Genomic DNA, 18464 nt, shown 5'->3' on the forward strand with positions numbered 1-18464 from the left:
TCCAAGTTTGTGGCCGGTAAATGTGATGCTTTTCACTAAGAGTTTGAGGGCAGACACATTTTGTCAAATTTGAGATGTTGATGGGATATTCATATGCGGGCAGAGCTTAGAAGAGCAATGTATGGTCTCTACTGGACCTTTGGAATGGTTTTATGGGCTAGGAGCTTTAACCAGACAGTTTAGGAATGACATTAGTGGTGTGGTGATAAATGTTTAACAATCAATTTTCTCTTAAAAGAGAAAGAAAAAGAAAAAGCACTGACTTATAGCATTTGCTGATTTGGGTGGTGTAAATACTTCCGTCAAGGCTAATTTTGAGCTACGAATGTGCTATTTCTAAACTCAAGAGTTGGCAAAAGATGTGGGCAGCTCCAGCATGTCACTGAATAAGAAATTTCACTTTATCTTCAATAACTGAGCCCCAGAAACACCGTTGTTAACCAGCCTCTATATAGGTAGCTTTCACAAACCAGCCTCGGTGTAGGTAGCTTTCACTGATGCTATTTAAGGACCACTGAGTATTCCACATTGTCCTAACAGGTTTGAATGTGGTTTTGTCCCATAGAATGTTAGCAAGAATTGTAACTATGGCTGGGCGTGGTGGCTCACACTTTGGGAGGCCAAGGAGGGAGGATCACTTGAGGCCAGGAGTTCAAGACCAGCCTGGGCAACACAGTGAGACCATGCCTCTACTAAAAATAAGAAAATGAACTAGTCATGGTGGCGTGTGTCTGTAGTCCCAGCTTCTCTAGAGGCTGAGGTGGGAACATCTCTTGAACTCAGGAGTTTGAGCTTGCAATGAGCTATGATCATGCCACTGCACTCCAGCCTGGGTGACACAGCAAGACACCGTCTCAAAAACAAACAAACAAACAAACAAACAGAATTATAACTACAATGTAGGAAATATTGAAATCTGAAAACATGACCAATGAACTTGAATTATGCAGTCCGTTCCTTTAAATGCCAAAATATTTATTCCAGGAGAGTCTAGTGAAATTGAAATTTATCAGAGTAATTCTAATGGAGAGGATCCCCTGATTTATGCAACTCTTTCACATGGTTTTGCAGAATCAGGATTTTTTGTGAGCTAAAAATATATTAAATACTCTTTGTCTCTCTTGAGTGATAAGCAAGCCAAGATTTCATGCATAATCTTCTGCTATGTTATCCTCAAACAGAAGGTTCAGTTAACCTTTTGTGGCCTTAAACTCTGACACTTTCTTCTTTTGAAATAACTGCCTTGTCTAACTTTTTAAGTTTTGTTTGTTTGTTTGTTTGTTGCTTGTTTTTTTGTTTGCTTGTTTGTTTTTTAAATCTGGTTTCAGGTGGGTTCAGTGGCTCATGCCTGTAATCCCAGCACTTTGGGAGGCTGAGGCGGGCAGATCATTTGAGCCCAGGAGTCTGAGACAAGACTGGACAACATGGCAAAACCTTATCTCTACAAAAAATACAAAAATTAGTTGGATGTGGTGATGCACACCTGTGGTCCCTGCTACTTGGGAGGCTGAGGTGGGAGGATCACTTGAGTCCAGGAGGTCAAGGCTGCAGTGAGCTATGATCATGCCACTGTACTCCAGCCTGGGTGACAGAGTGAGACTTTGTCTCCAAGAAAAAAAAAATTAAGTTCCATCAAAATCAAAGATTTATTGTGCTTGTTATATAACCACATTTTTCTCTAATATCTTTTACAATTCTTTGAGATATATTACTGCCACTTTTATTATCAAACTAGCAGCCTGCTCACTGGCTTTCCTGTTCTGAACATTGGCATGAGTTTTAAAACTATGACACTTGTCTTGTCTTGCTGCACTTTATGTCTTCAAGCAGATTTTCTAGCCCTTACTGAATCATTACTCTAAGCAGCACACATTTTTTAGTTTTATTCTTTTTCAGGTATTGACTTTCCCATTTCAGAGTGGGACTTGAGCCAGGCTTCATTTGATCTTTGTGGATTTGAATGCGGCAGGACCTCTGGGTGTCACTTTTTATCTGTGCCTTCCAAAAATATTTTCATTATGGAAGTAGTCAAATCAAGTCCAAGTGCAGTGAAAGGTAGGATTTGGTCAGATTTCCTTGAGGCTTTGGAGTTTTGCTTTAAATCTAGAAAGTGTTCGTGGCTTATGAATTGGTTCTGCACTCTGACTATTGCTTGGTCCTTTCTTCGTCATCATCAGAGCTCCATAAAAGAGAGCGGGGAGGGGATAACATAAATAATGCTGAAATAGCCCTGAGGGATGAGACCTGGCCCAGCAACTGAAGGCTTCGTCAGCCCGCGGCCACAGGGCACTTTATGATTTTGCTTCTTGTCATTCAACCACCTGCCTTGAGGTGCTTCACTTTGCATTTCCATGCAGAGTTTCCCGCATTGCCAAATTTGATCATGTGCCTTATGTGTAGCAGTTTGCATGAGGTGGAATTTGCATAAATTATGTGTGCATCACCCAGGAGCATCTGTAGTTAAATACTTTATTGATTCTAAATTTCGCCCATAATCTTAATTTTTTAATTATTTTATTTTCTTTTCCTCTTTTAGAGATGGGGGTCTCTCTCTATTGCCCAGGTTGGAGTGCAGTGGCACAGTCATGGCTCACTGTCATCTTGAGCTCCTGGGCTCAAGCAGTACTTCCACCTCAGCCTCCCGAGTAGCTGGGATTACAGGCTCAAGCCACCGAGCCTGCCTCCATTATCTTAATTATTATTATAATTATTTTTTTGAGTCAGGATCACACTCTGTCACCCACGTTGGAGTGCAGTGACACATTCATGGCTCACTGCACCCTCAACCTCCTGGGCTCAAGTGATTCTCTCACCTCAACCTCCCGAGTAGCTGGGACCACAGGTTCAGGCCACCATGCCCAACTGTTTTGTTTTTGTTTTTATTTGTTTTAATTTTTTTGTAGAGACGAGGTCTCACTATGTTGCTCAGGCAGGTCTTGAACTCCTAGGCTCAAGTGATCCTCCCACTTCAGCCTCCCAAAGTGCTGTGATTACAGGCACGAGCCACTGCACCTGGTAATCTTAATTTTTAATCTGTTCTTTCTTCTCATCAAAAAAGACATTTATTCAAGTTAGATTATATTGTCTTGGTTTAGTTTTGCTTTTGCTCTTTCTTAATTTTTATTAATTTCCAGTGATGAAATTATTTATATATTGTTTAATTGTTTCTCCTTTGATATCACCAGGATAGGAAGGAAAGAAAGTTTATACCTGGTTAATTCGTCACTGGAAACAATTTTCTGTATCCTTTTATATATAGTAGACTACAAGCTAAATTTTTTGTCGTCTAAGTTAACATGTCTACAAACTAAATTCATTATTACTAGCTATTTTTAATAACAGAGTTATTGAGATATAATTAGTATGCCACAAAATTCACCCTTTTCAAGTGTACAATTCACTGGCTTTTAGTATATTAAGTGAGTTGTGCAATTATCACCAGTATTTAATTTCAGAGCGTTTTTTTATCATCCCCCAGAGAAATTGCTCACTCTTAAGCTGTCATTTTCCATTTCTTCTCAATCCCCTTGGCTGTACACAGCCACTAATCTGCTTTCTGTCTCTGTGGATTCACTTATTCTAGACACTTCATATAAGTGGAATCATACAACATGTAGCGTTTCATGAGCTATTTTCACATACCATAATGTTCTTAAGGTTCATCCTTCATGCTTTTTTATGGCTAAATAATATTCCATGTGTGAATACGCACATTTTGTTTACCCACATCTGGGAAGGTTCCACTCTTGGAACTAATATGGATAATGTTGCTGTGAACACTGTGCAGGTTTTTGCATGAATATACATTGTTATTTCTCTTGGATTTGCTAGCTGATTTAGCATGTTTACCAACATGCCATTTTAGTTATAACCACCATTCTTTCACACTTGGGAACTGGTTATCCCTGACTCAGGATGCCTCGTTAAGTGTATTAGTGTGGTTGCTAGATCGGTTACTTCATTCATCATCCAATTCTGACAGCTGCTTTCTAGGTAAACTAATATTTGCTGTACTTCTTTCAATAGCCTTCTGATACACCCTTTCCCATCACATAAATAATAGAATAATCATTATTCTTATTATTTAAAAATTAATTTTACTCTTCTCCAATTATAAAGTAATACTTGTTCATCAGAGAGAATTTGGAAAATACAGGAAAACATAGAAACTAAGGAAAAAAAATTATAATCTCACTACCCAGAAACAACCACTGTTATTATCTTGGGGACTTTTTTGTTTTTGTTTTCTGTCCTTTTCTGCTATGTATATTTTATGTAGTTGAAACTTGGATACTATTATGATGTAAATATTCCCCACACCCCCTGCCATTTTATTTTGAGACAGGGTTTTACTCTTGTTGCCCAGGCTGGAATGAAGGGTGCAATCACGCCTCACTGCAACCTCGAACTCCTGAGCTCAAGGGAGCCTCCCAACTCAGTCTCCTGAGTAGCTGAGACTACAGGCGTGTGCCACCATGCCTAGCTAGTTTTCTTTTTAACTTTTGTAGAGACAGGGTCTCCCTCTGTTGCCCAGGCTGGTGTCGAACTCCTGGGCTCAAGTGACCCACCTGTCTTGGCCTCCCAAAATGTTGGGATTACAGGTGTAAGCCACCACACCTGGCCAATTTTTATAAACTCTGTAAATGCTTATTTACATGTATAAGAGTGTTTCTTAGAGCAGCAGCATTATTTGTGATGATGACAAATTAGGAAACAGTATTCATTAGATGGTGAGTGGTTAAGCAAATCATGTCTGCCTCGTGGAATTCTGTGGAACGGCTGAAAGTGAATGAGGTAAATCTATGTGTACTGACATTAAAAGATTGCCTAGAAATATTAAATGAATCACACAGTAATACAGGTGGTATGATCCCATTTTAGTAGAAGAAAACAAAACTGAACCATGCAGATGTGCATATACATGTAAATAAGTGGCTAGAAAAGTATCTAGAGAGAAACACATCCACCTCCTGGTAGCGTCTCACACTGGGAAGGGGACTGATTAGAATTGGGGTGGGTAAGAAAAGTGGTTAAGGGGCAGGGATGGGGAGGGAAGATTTTGCCTTTTACACTATTTTCTGTGTTTGATTTTTTTTAATGATGGGAATGTATTTCTGTATTAAATATGTAATTTTTAAAAGTAGAAAAAACACTTTTTTTTTTTTTTGGGGAGACGGAGTCTCGCTCTGTCACCCAGGCTGGAGTGCAGTGGCGCGATCTCGGCTCAATGCAAGCTCCACCTCCCGGGTTCACGCCATTCTCCTGCCTCAGCCTCCCAAGTAGCTGGGACTACAGGCACCCGCCACCACGCCCGGCTAATTTCTTTTTGTATTTTTAGTAGAGATGGGGTTTCACCGTGTTAGCCAGGATGGTCTCCATCTCCTGACCTCGTGATCCGTCTGCCTCGGCCTCCCAAAGTGCTGGGATTACAGGCGTGAGCCACCGCACCCGGCCAAAAACACTTTTAATGTCTGCATACTTTGCCATATTTATAAACCATAAAGTTATTTATCCAGCACACGAATTAGGAGTGTTTAGATGGTTTTCAGTCCTTTTCCGTTTTGAACGGTGCTGCAGGGAACATCAGCTTCTTTGCATAAAAAGCATATTCTCTATTTTAGAATATGTTCTTAAGCTGGACTCTCAGGAATGGAATTACCAGATCAAAGGGTATAATGAGCACATCGGAGGCTTGGACTGTATTTCACTAAATTGCTTCCCAAAAGACTTGTGTTGTTTGCCCCTTGCCAGCAGTAGGTGAAAATGCTCTTTGCCCTATCTCCTTTTCACTGGTGGGAGAGTTCATTCAAAAAGATATTTGTTTGTTGAATAATATTTGCTGTGGAGATACACTGTAGTTCCTCATTGTTGACTTAATGCATATTTCTTTGATTGCCAGGGAAGTGGAAGGTTTTCCCCGAAGTATGTCATCTCTTGCTCCTGGTCTTGTAAAATTTGTCTGTTCAGTTCAGGGGCTTTGCCTATCTGGCCATCAGAGTCTTACTAATTTTCTTTGTTGATTTGTAAAAGTTCCTTTTAAAGCGTTCCTTGTATAGAAAAGATATTTGACTGGTTTTAAAACACATTTTTGTTTTCTTTTGACTTTTAATTTGGCTTGTATATTTTTGCATATGGAAGTACAGCATTTGAAAGTATTGTGCTATAAGGCTTTCCTGCTATGATTTCCTCCACTGTTTTATGTGTAGGAAGTCCTCTCCCCACTTCAGAGACTTGATAAATATTCATTTATATTTTCATCTACCACCAATCGCTTTACAGACATTTGACTGGTCAAGCATTACCCTCCTAGCTTTTCCCCCACACTATCTTACAAATATATTGTGATTTGTTTTAGTTTTAGTTTTTTGTTTTTGAGACAGGGTCTCACTCTGTCACTCAGGCTGGAGTGTAGTGGCATGATCATGGCTCACTGCAGCCTCGACCTCTCGGGCTCAGGTGATCTTCCTACCTTAGCCTCCTGAGTGTCTAGGACTACAGGCATCACCATGCCTGGCTAATTTTGTGTATTTTTTGTAGAGACAGGATTTTGCCATGTTGCCCAGACTGGTCTCGAACTTCTGGGCTCAAGTGATCCTTCCACCTTGGTCTCCCAAAGTACTAGGATAAAAGGTGTGAGCCACCACACCCAGCCCTACAAATATATTTTGAAGATAAGAATTAAGCTCATTAAAAGGATGCCAGCATAGAATTTTCAGAGTGGTCCTTTAATCCCCAAATTTTGACGAGTTGTATTCTGCACCTTCATGGAGAATCTAGGTCATAACTCATGGGCAGCAAGAGGGGCATGTTCTGCTGCAGGTCCTCCCTCTAAGGCTCCTTCCCAGAGGAGAAAATGGTCTTAAATATGCCCTAGGTTTGTTCCACACCCTAGTTTTGTTTTACAGGGAACTGGGTCATCACATGGTTAGCTCAGCCTCAGCTATATCATTTTAGCAGGGATCTGAGATTTGAAATCTTAAGAACCTCCACTTATCTTTTATGAGCTCAAAACATTTCTGCCCTGCAAAAGATTTGAATAGACATTTCTCAAAAGAAGACACACAAATGGCAAACAGACATATGAAAAGGTGCTCAGCATCATTGATCATCAGAGAAAGGCAAATCAAAATTACAATGAGATATCATCTCACCCCAGTTAAAATGGCTTACATCCAAAAGACAGGCAATAATAAATACTGGTGAGGATGTGGAGAAAAGGGAACCCTCGTACACTGGGGTAGGAATGTAAATTAGTATAACCACTATGGAGAACAGTTTGGAGGTTCCTCAAAACACTAAAAATTGAGCTACCATATGATCCAGCAATCCCACTGCTGGGTACACACCCAAAAGAAAGGAAATCAGTATATCAAAGAGATACCTGGACCCTTATGTTTGTTGCAGCACTGTTTACAATAGCTAAGATTTGAAAGCAACCTAAGTGTCCATAAATAGAGGAATGGATAAAGAAAATGTGATACAGGCCAGGTGTGGTGGCTCACTCCTGTAATCCCCAGTACTTTGGGAAGCCAAGGCTAGTGGATCACTTAAGGTCAGGAGTTCGAGACCAGCCTGGCCAACATGGTGAAACCCCGTCTCTACTGAAAATACAAAAATTAGCTGGCATGGTAGTGCCTGCCTGGAATCCCAGCTACTCAGGAGGCTGAGGCGGAGAATCGCTTGAACCTGGGAGGCAGAGGTTGCAGTGAGCTGAGATCACACCACTGCACTCCAACTTGGGTGACAGAGTTGTCGACACTCTGTCTCAAAAAAAAAAAAAAGAAAAAAGAAAATGTAACACATATACACAATGGAGTACTATTTGGCCATGAAAAGAATGAGATCCTGTCATTTGCAACAACATGGATGGAACTGTAGATCATGTTAAGTGAAACAAGCCAGGCACAGAAAGACAAACATCACATGTTCTCACTTATTTGTGGAATCTAAAAATCAAAACAATTGAACTCATGAACATAAAGAGTAGAAGGATAGTTAGCAGAGGCTAGGAAGGGTAGTGTGAGCTGGCAGGGAGGTGGGGATGGTTAATGGGTACAAAAAACACAGAAAGAATGAATAAGACCTACTATCTGATAGCACCACATGGTGGCTATAGTCAATAATAACTTAATTGCACATTTTGAAATAACTTAAAGAGTGCAGTTGGGTTGTTTGTAATTGAAAGGATAAATGCTTGGGGGAGTGGATACCCCATTCTCCATGATGTGCTTATTTCACACTGCATGCCTGGACCAAAATAGCTCATGTACCCCATAAATATATACACCTACTATGTGCCCACAAAAAATAAAATTAATAAAAGATTTCTGCCATGGAGTTGAGTACTTTTCCGCTGCTTCTGGAAAAGGGCCAGTATTGCTGATGTACTGGCGTGTTGCTTTGTGTCTTTTTAGGGGCCACAGAGGGTGGAGGATGGCTTCTGCTTTTTGGGGGGGCAGAGAGTAGGGGATGACTTCTGCATTTTCAGAACGATTTTCATGAGGAAAAACTCTTTCTTCCTCCTCCAGCAAGTACAGCATCTCCCACTGGGAGCCACCACACTGTTTCGAGACTGGGGGCCTGGGATTTCTTGGCAATGGTGTAGATGGTGGTGAAGGTGAGGTGGCCGCTTCAAGGTTTGAAGCTCAATTATTGAGGCTGAACCAAAGAGTTGAAGACTGGAGCTCTCTCGAATGCCTGGTTTGGAGATGTCTGGGATTCGCTTCTCCTAATGATCTTGCTTCTCTCGCGAAAACTTTGCAGATTTCTTCATCCTCCTGTTGAACATTCTTGGGGAGCCGCGGCCGACGCGCCTCGCACTGATGGCCACTAGGGGGAGCCCCGCGCGCTTCCCCCTTCCCCTTGTGTTCCAGGGCGCACCTCAAAACGCTGACGTTCACCTTCGTCCCTCTGGCGGCGCCCGAGGGGCCCTCGCAGAAGATGAGGTGCCTTTCCAGCCAGGCTTCTCGCGTGCAGGGCGTGAGAACAGTGCACCCCCGTCCTACCAAGCAGTCTCTTCCTCTTCATTTGCATCGCGTCCGTAGTCTTATTTTTCAGTGAACTGGAGAACAGAAAATTTTAAAATAGATTTTTCTAATATTCCAGAAGGTCAAACACCTTTCTGCAAAATATCTAGCATACTAAAGGGGAAGTAATTTTACATGTCTGGAAGGTACCATGTTTGCATTAGAAAGGAGCTCTTCTATTGTACTAAAGACTCCAACAAACCTCTTGAACTCTTAAGCCTGAATTGAAAATGTGTCAATGTTTTCAGAATATCTGAGGCCTAGAAGCTAGAGCCTCAGTTCCCTCCCCTGCCATTTGTAGAAGCCTTATAGGGGATATCTGGGGTCTTTGAAGAAAAACACTTTCTAAGTAGGCTATTTTGCTTTGCTTGTTCATACAAAAGACAGTGGTTCTGAAAGTGAGGGATGCCATTGTGAGGGAAGCTATTCAACATTAAGAATGGCCAGTATCTTTGGGTTTTTTTTGTTTTTTTTTTTTTGTCTTTTGAGAGGGGGTCTTGCTGTGTTTGTTGCCCAGGCTGGAGGGCAGTGATGTGATCATAGCTCACTGCAGCCTCGAACTCCTGGGCACCACTACACCCAGCTAACTTTTTTATTTTTTGTAGACACAAGGTCTTACTATGTGCTCCAGGCTGGTCTCGAACTCCTGGCCTCAAGAGATCCTTCCACTTTGACCTTCCAAAGCACTGGGATTACAGCCATAAGCCACAGCGTCTGATCACCAATATCTTTTTTTTTTTTTGAGACAGGGTCTCACTCTGTCACCTAGGCTGGAGTGCAGTGGCATGATCACTGCTCACTTCAGCCTCTACCTCCCAGGCTCAGGTGGTCCTCCCACCTCAGCCTCCCAAGTAGCTGGGACTGCAGGCACACACCACGATGCCCAGTTAGTTTTTTTGTAGAGACAGGGTTTTGCTGTGTTGCCCAGGCTGGTCTCGAACTCCTGGGCTCAAGCAATCTGTCCACCTCAGCCTCCCAAAGTGCTGGGATTACAGGCGTGAGCCACTATGCCTGGCTGTATCTTTATATGTGATATATAATCAGGTGGGAGAACTCAACATAGAATTCTTTAAAAGGACGGATTGGATATTAACATAACTACTGCTAAGTGGATCTAGATCTAACACCCATTTTTCATTCCATTTCTGATGATAAAACACTTAAGAAAGACAAGACATTGGATGTTAAGTCTGTCAGTTTATTTTGCCTCTGCCTCTATCCTAAAATTTTTTCAGAGGGGTAAATGCAAGGGACTTATTTTAAATTGAGTACAAGAAAGAACTATTTTAGTAAAGTTGCCTGAAGATCTGCTCCTCGGTGGAATAAAACAGGAAGGAGAGAATTCTGATAAGCTCTTTCATCATGATTATGTCGGAATGTCTCATCCCTCTGTCAGTTGCTTTGGCTTGAGCTTCTGATTCAGAGAGCATGAAAGGGTGAAACTAAGGAGGAAATTCTTTTCACAGAGAAGCTCAGAGCCGAACCAATCCTTGGCTGTAGAGAAGGAGGAGCTTTCAGAGTTTGCTGGTTCCAAGCTTTTTTCTGTTACTTAAATTTAAAGCTGGAACAGAAGGTCAAAAAACAGGAAGGAAAACCATATCGAGATATCAAGTCATGGTATTCTTTTTCATTCTTACAGAAAAGAATTCACAAGAGACTTGAGGAAGCTTGTTTAATTTTTATTTTGTTTTGTTTATTTATTTATTTTAAGATGGCGTCTCACCCTGTTGCCCGGGCTGGTCTCAAACTTCTGGGCTGAAGTGATCTGCCCACTTCGGCCTCCCAAATTGCTGTGATTACAGGCGTGAGCCACTGCGCTTGGCCAATTTTTTTTTTTTTTTTTTTTTTTTTTTTTTTTTTTTTTGCGACAAGGTCTTGCTGTGGAGTGCAGTGGCATGCTCACAGCTTACTGCAGCCTTGACCTCCCAGCCTCAAGCAATCCTTCCACCTCAGCCTCCTTAGTAGCTGGGACTACAGGCATCACTGGGACTACAGGCGCCACCACCATGTCCAGCTAATTTTCGTACTGTTTGTAGAGACAGGGTTTCACCGTGTTTCTCAGGCTGGTCTCAAACTCCTTGGCTCAAGCAATTTGAGGAAGCTTTTCATTAGAGTCTAAAAATACATATTTGAAATTGAATGACATAGGGTTGACACTAGTCTGAGAATTAGGAAAATGTGATATGCGTGTTAGTTCTGGTGCAAACCAGAGAGCCCGTTAACCTCCCTGGGACTGGGTTTCCTCCTCTGCACAGCAAGTCTCCCCTTACGTCTCCATGGGAGACAGGAATCACATTACCAGCATGTTTTCCTCTCCCCTTTGGCTGCCAGGAAACTCAAGAGTCAAATTCAAGGCTTTATTGAAGGAACTCTGCAGGACCCAGGACGTGATATCTTGATACTGTTTTTCTTCCTGGTTTTTGACCTGTTCCAGCTTGCGTTTTCCCTGATTATAGCATTTTATTATTTTTCATATTTAGTATGTAGTACACATTTTTACACTACACTTCTAATCCTTTGTGTAATGATTATGGTAGAAATAAATGGTGAAATGAGGAGGTCACACTTAGATGAGTTTCAGGGGTCCTTCCAGTCCCAATTTTCCAGGATTCTTAAGGGGAAGAAGTAATTTTACATGTCTGGAAGGCTCCAGGTTTGCACAGAAGGGAACTCTCCTATCGAGAGTCCTGAGGACTTCAGCAAACCTCCAGGGAGGCCTGTCCAGGATGTTCTCCTACGTCTGTAAAGGAGTGAGCACTTTGTGCTAGTTTAGGGAAAGACAGCTTTTCTGTTGGGATTTTAGACTTACCCTGCTTGAAATAGATGGAGAAATACCTGTCTGGGATGGGGCTCAATAATCTGCAGCTGTATTAGGAAATGCAAGTAGTTTTGATGTGGGTGGTTTCAAGACACATTTGGAAAATGTGAGGGAAATGTGTATGTGCATTTGCTGAGCGGGGGACTGGTGAAGGATCACCAATCCGTTTATTCCTAATGCTTATCTCAGCTTTTTACTGTGCGGAATACCTTGATAAGGCTTGGGTTATTTTATGAGTGTTTGTATATAAATTGATAGTGTCCATCAGATCATGTATATTTAGAGGCATGCTCCTACTTTGAGTAAATGGAAAGCTTTAGAGATATACACTAAATAAACATCAGTTACTAATTAAAAACTCCCTCATCACTTTACCAAAGGACCCACCATGGGTTCCATTAAATGTCTATTTATGATTTGTTTTGACAAAGATTTTTCCAAGAACACCTCTGTTCTGTAAAGCAGAAGAGCTACGTAGATGTTCCGGAGTTGCTTGGTGTAGATTTGGTTCTGATTTGTGCCATGAAGTCCAATAACAAACTAGAGGCACACATTTCAAAGTCAGTGATAACAGTTTGAGTTATGATCATCTATTCCTGAACGTAAAGTCTGGAGCCTTCTGGAATCCTTAAAAATGGAATGATTTGTTCCTTTCCCCTCTAACCAGATTTTATTCATACCTGGCTATAAATAGCTTCTGTTTTGAGTTTTCACTGGTCAGACTCTGCTGTTTTAGTGCCATCCTGTTAGCTTCCTTGAACAAGGTAATGCCACCTAACATGTTTTTTTCAGACTTCCAGGACAATGATCAGGGGGACTCCTCCATGCCACACTGGGAGGTGTGAAGGCGTAGGCTTTAGGGCAACCCCTCTGAGAAAGGATGGCAGGTGTAGGAGCCCATTGATCCTTTCTATCAGGGATGGATTTGCTTTCTGTGGGTGTCACCTTCAGGGGCCTGTGTTCCCACTCATCACAGGAGCTCACATTTACTCAGTGGGGCCAGAGTGTTCTTCATACACGGTGATTTTACTCCTCACCATAACCTCTGTGGTGCACACTAACGTGACCACCATTTTGCAGATGAGAACATGGAGGCTTGCGGGGGAGGTAACTTCCCCTGGGTTCCATGCTGAATCAGAGGTCAAGCTCAGCACACAGCACAGGACCAAGTCTGCTGGCTCCTGAGCTCACGTCCTTACCTACAACTCTGAATCACCCCACAGCAGAGTCAGCAAGCTGGCCTGGCATGTGAAGAAGCAAGCCTGGGTGTCTCCTGGCTGCCAGTGCCATCCCTGCCCCGGGACCCTAATCCACAGTTTGATTCTGGTCCTTTTGCCCTCTGTCCCTCACCAGAACCCTGATATTTCCAGATGAAAACACGAGTATAGCTTATTTCCACAACTCACCTGGGCCCAGCAATCAAGATCTGTAGCTACAGGGAAATATTGAGTTGATTATGAGTTATATAGGTCAAAATGAGTAGCTTGCTTGAGTGAACCAGGTAATTCGTGCCATACTTTTCTCTTTGGGAAGACCTGTACCAACAATAACCTCTGCTAAACACTTTTGCTTTTTTAAATTTGCAGGTACTTTTTTGGGGCTGTCTTTGGCTACCTGTCTGTTGAGAGTTTGTTTTCTTTACAGTCCATCTACCTGGGTTGATTTGTCTCATTTGGGAATGAGAAATTTTATTTTAATGCATTAAGTAATAGTATTGAGTGGCCAACAAATGTGAAGTTTGAAAAGCTCAAATGAAAAAAAAAGTGTGATAGAAACACAGGGTTGGGGGCCAGGTGCAGTGGCTCACACCTGTATTTCCAGCACTGTGGGAGGCCAAGACAGGAGGATCCCTTGAGCTCAGGAGTTTGAGACCCCTGGGCAACATGGCAAGACCCCAAGACCCCATCCTTACAAAAAAAATGTAAAAATCAGCCAGGTATGATGGCCTGTACTTGTAATCCCAGCTACTTGGGAGGCTGAGGTGGGAGGATTGCTTGAGCCCGGGAGGTTGAGGCTGCAGTGAGCTGTGATTGATCTACTGGACTCCAGCCTGGGTGACAGAGCAAGACCCTATCTTAAAAAAAAAGAAGAAGAAGAAGAACACAGGTTGGAATTTGAGGGGGCCTATTAAATAGGATGCTCTTTTCTGCCTTAGTTTTGAATTAATTGAGACGATAAAATAATAAGGCATGGGGATTAGAGCATCCCCTTTCCTTTTTTTCTTTTTCTTTTCTTTTTTCTTTTTTACTTTTTGCTCTTGTTGGCCAGGCTGGAGTGCAATGGCGCAATCTTGGCTCACCACAACCTCCGCCTCGCGGGTTCAAGCAATTCTCCTGCCTCAGCCTCCCCAGTAGCTGGGGTTACAGGCATACGCCACCATGCCTGGCTAATTTTGTATTTTCAGTAGAGACAGGGTTTCTCCATGTTGGTCAGGCTGGTCTCGAACTCCCCACCTCAGGTAATCCGCCCGCCTCGGCCTCCCAAAGTGCTGGGAATACAGGCATGAGCCACCAGGCCCGGCAGCATCCCCTTTCTTATTGATAAAGCAGATCTTGGAGAATGGGAGATCCTGAGTGGGGTTCCTAATGCTAGCCTTCAACATCAGTCTGAGGCTCACCTTGTCCTCAAGTAATGGGCAGTGCTGGCCTGAGGGGTAGCCTCTTCTGTCCAAGGCTCAGCTTATCCTTGGAAGGCTTAGCACATGGAGGAGCTGCTCCAGGCTAAGAGGGAGGGACTGGGCTACTCTGTAGGGGTTGTTCTTCCAGTTTCTTCAATCAGATGAGCCACACTGTCACTCTAGTGTTGAAAGGAGGGAAGGGACAGAGGTGGCCAGGAGTGTGACCCTAAAAGAGGCAGAGGAGACCTCAGAGAAAGAGAAGAAGCATTTTTCTAACCAGAGAGAGAAGAATAGGGGCCTCAGTTCTCCCTCTCTGGGAATTAATTTGAGATTTACATTTAGTGTCTATAAACATGTCAGCAGATATATAAACTTATTTGCTTTTGTTTTGTTTCCATTTTTAGATTCTTGAGTATCAGAACACCACCTTCTTTGGTGGAACCTGTATATCCATGATTGATTACCTCCTCTGGCCCTGGTTTGAGCGGCTGGATGTGTATGGGATACTGGAGTAAGACATTTGACCTCGTGGTGGTAAATTCCCGGAGTCACACTGAGTAACAATGGTTAAGATGGTCTGCATGCCCCCTGTAGACATGTTTCAGGATGTCTGTGAAGCAAATCAGGTTTCTAAACGGCAGTGTGTGCTTCCTTGTTAAAAACACATGTGCTTTTCCACTGCTAACTTCAGACCCACACTTTGCCCGCATTTCTGCAGATAAGACCCCTAGTCCAGGAGCCTCCCACAGACTTCAGAGCCTGCTGTCCTCACCAGTGCCCCCACATGGCCGGTCTGAGAGCAGATGGAGAGTCACAGTCACAGTCATAGTGCCCAACGCCTCCACCTGGTCCTGCTGGGTCCCCAGTGGACACCGTATACCTTAGTCATGTCTCATTGCCCGGAGGAATCTTCCCCCAGATAGGAATAACCTTATAAAAAAGATTTGTGTAGTAATGTATGCTTGATATTGGAACATACAAACAAAATGGCAGTGACACTATGGAAGTATGGAAGTGCAGGGACATTAAAGGAGAAGAAATAGCTGTGTAAGGCTCCTGGTCAGAACAGTGCTGTGTTACTTCAAAGCTCAGTGAAGTTGGATGTGTGCGGACGTCCACCCCAATCCAAGCCACCCTCATGGTGGGTGCTGGACATTTCTGGCACTTGGAAATCCGGCCCTGCTGAAGCAGAACTGTGTCTGCACCTTCATAACCCGTGGGCTGGAGCCCAGCCAGCCACTGTCTCCCGCACTTCCGACTTCAGCTCTCTTTGTCAGGATATTTAAAACTCAATCTCAAACATAAAATTTACAAAAGGCTGTATCCTCTGAAGACAGAGCATGGAGTCACAGGTTAGGAAACCTCACTTCTAGTCCTGGATTTCCAACAACCCACTCATATTATCTTCAGCTTATTGCCTTATAAACCCCAGAACTACATATCCTGGTCGAGCTTTGAAAGAGCCCTGTCGGCTCCATGATTTCAAGGTTTCATCATTGTTTTATTCATTTAAAAAATGTTTTGGAAATTATTTGTCTTTATTTTTTTGTATCTCCTAAAGTAAAATCTGAGAATGACCCAAGAATATTTGTTTCAGAGGGTTGTCTTTTTGTTGGCAAACAGTAAAGCACATGTAAGTTTTTCAAGCTTTCAAATATATATATATTAAAAAACAAAACAAAAAAATGAAGCACAGACATGTTATTTTCCCAGAGCCATCAGTCCAAAGTATTTCACTGTATTATTAGAAGCAACAACTTCTAAACATTCAACTATTCCAAAAATAAGATTTTCCTCCAGTAAGTTATTCTCACTTGATAATAAGATAACTAAGATAACTCCCCAAATAAACTCATTCTTCATATCTTGCAAATCTAAAAAGCAACGTGCATCCCCTTTCCTGATGCCTCCCCCTGTGCTGTGCTGACGCTTCTTTCCTGTCTTGCAGCTGTGTGAGCCACACGCCAGCCCTGCGGCTCTGGATATCAGCCATGAAGTGGGACCCCACAGTCTGTGCTCTTCTCATGGATAAGAGCATTTTCCAGGGCTTCTTGAATCTCTATTTTCAGAACAATCCTAATGCCTTTGACTTTGGGCTGTGCTGAGTCTCACCGTCCACCCCTTCACAATCCAGAATTCCCCAGCTTGTTGGGAGTTTACATCACGGATTGTCTTGGGAATCAATCCGTCTTTCTTTCTTTTCTTTGAAGTTCCCAATAAAATGAAAACAGGAAATGTATTCTTCCGATAATCATTTGTCTGACTCCTCTAGCCTGTAGCTGCTGCTGCTGCTGCTGCTTTTTTTTTTTTTTTTTTTGAGACAAGATCTTGCTTCGTTACCCAGGCTGGAGTGCAGTGGGACAGTCACGGCTCACTGCAGCCTCGAACTCCTGGGCTTAGTTGATTCTCCCGCCTCAGCCTCCTGAGAAGCTAGGACTACAGGTACGCGTCACCACGCCCAGCTAATTAAAAAAAAAAGTGTTGTTGAGACAGGGTCTCACTATGTTGCTCAGGCTGGTCTCCAACTCCTGGCCGCAAGCCATCCACCCAACGTGGTCTCCAAAGTGTTGAGATTACAGACATGAGCCACCTGACCTGCCTAGCCTGTAGCTTCTGTTTTCTAGAAAGTGCCTGGTGCTAATGTCAGAGCACATTTTGGGAGCCTGTGTGCCTCCTAACTCCTTGGCCTTCGGCCTAGTTTGATCTCCAGATTATTGGTACAGATGCTGATGCTGAGGTTCAGGGTCAACCTATGATTGATGCTTGTCACTACAGATTGGCACCCTATGAAGACCTCCCTGGTGAAAGCTTAAGAAGAGAGAGAAGGAAGAAGAAAACACTCCAAGCCCAAATACCTTCCATTTGGCAAATGAATGTCGCTGTCCATGTGGGCGAGTATGAGTGTAATTCTCCAAACTTTGGCCATGGGCCTGGAGACACCGAGGGTCTTGTGACTGGAAAGAATTCCAAAGCAGGAAATGAAACACCGGTTTATCACCCAGGACTAACTACGTCAGAATTTCACTGGTGCTGTCAGGGCTCAGGATGTCTCACAAAATGTTCTATAGCCGGCATCCTGCCTTAAAAAAATACACACGCCCCAAACCCAGCCACAAGCAAAGGTCATTCCGTTGGATTTGCGTCACACTCTCTTCCAATTCATCTCAACAAATGCCTCTGGTTGCCTGTTGTGTACCAAGCCCAGGGGCACACTGGGGATAAAGTTGAAAAAGACCTTGGCTCTGTCCCTGGGAGCCCCCATCTCTCCTCTTATCTCGGTTGAGGTTTTAAACCTAGCGCTTTGGAGCTGCTTGTCTGGTGTGGGGATGCTTGTCTCCGATGTGGCCCCTCTGCCAGCTTCGTCAGGCAGTACCACCCCACTGAAGACAGCAAAGAGCTGAGGATGGCTGCTGCCAACAGGTCCCTTGGGCTGGGAGCATCTACTGCCTGTACTATGGGAGGGAGACCAAGTTTGTCCAATGCCGTTTCATCTCAGTGTCTGAGGATCAGCCTGTGATCATTTCAGCTTTGCTCATGCTGGATCCTTTCCCATCCTCCTAGCTGTGCTGAGACACCAGGCAGCAACAGGAGCGATGTTTTGCCTTGTCTGTACCCCCTAAGGAGCTGTCTGCTGCCTCTGCCTCTGAGACAGCCCAAACCAGCCCTCCTCTCTCCCCACGTCTCAGCCTGGCCCTGCCATCTGCTGGCTCTGGGTGTATTTTGACCCATGTAAATAGTTACCAGGTGTTACTCTGTGCCAGCTGGACAGAAACAAGCCTGCTTGGTGAGATGGCCAGAACTTCCAGAAGAGGCACTGCATGACAGGGGCAGTCTGCCACACCATCTGCTCCGGATGTGGAGCCCTGTTGCCATGGCACCCTAGTTAATGCTGAGTGAGGTCTGTGAATCACCGTTTTCATGGGATCTTTGCTCAAGAAGAGGGGAATCTTCTCCTGTGGCCTCTCATAGGACTTAGGAGATTGATCAGCCTTTTGCCGGTACA

The 18464-nt window shown here is 43.4% G+C and overlaps 1 protein-coding gene across 1 annotated transcript in view; it reads left to right on the forward strand.

Annotated features, from left to right (window-relative positions):
• The window catches only part of GSTO2 (glutathione S-transferase omega 2), a 30591-nt gene extending 13891 nt beyond the window's left edge, over positions 1-16700 (forward strand). The window contains exons 6-7 of the mRNA XM_002821131.6: positions 14866-14972; positions 16410-16700. Of these exons, the coding sequence (XP_002821177.1) occupies positions 14866-14972; positions 16410-16566 (264 nt within the window). The 3' untranslated portion in view covers positions 16567-16700. The remainder of the gene's footprint in view (positions 1-14865; positions 14973-16409) is intronic.
• The last annotated feature ends 1764 nt before the right edge of the window (positions 16701-18464 follow it).

Source organism: Pongo abelii, chromosome 8, assembly GCF_028885655.2.
Source record: "Pongo abelii isolate AG06213 chromosome 8, NHGRI_mPonAbe1-v2.0_pri, whole genome shotgun sequence".
NCBI lineage: Eukaryota > Metazoa > Chordata > Mammalia > Primates > Hominidae > Pongo > Pongo abelii.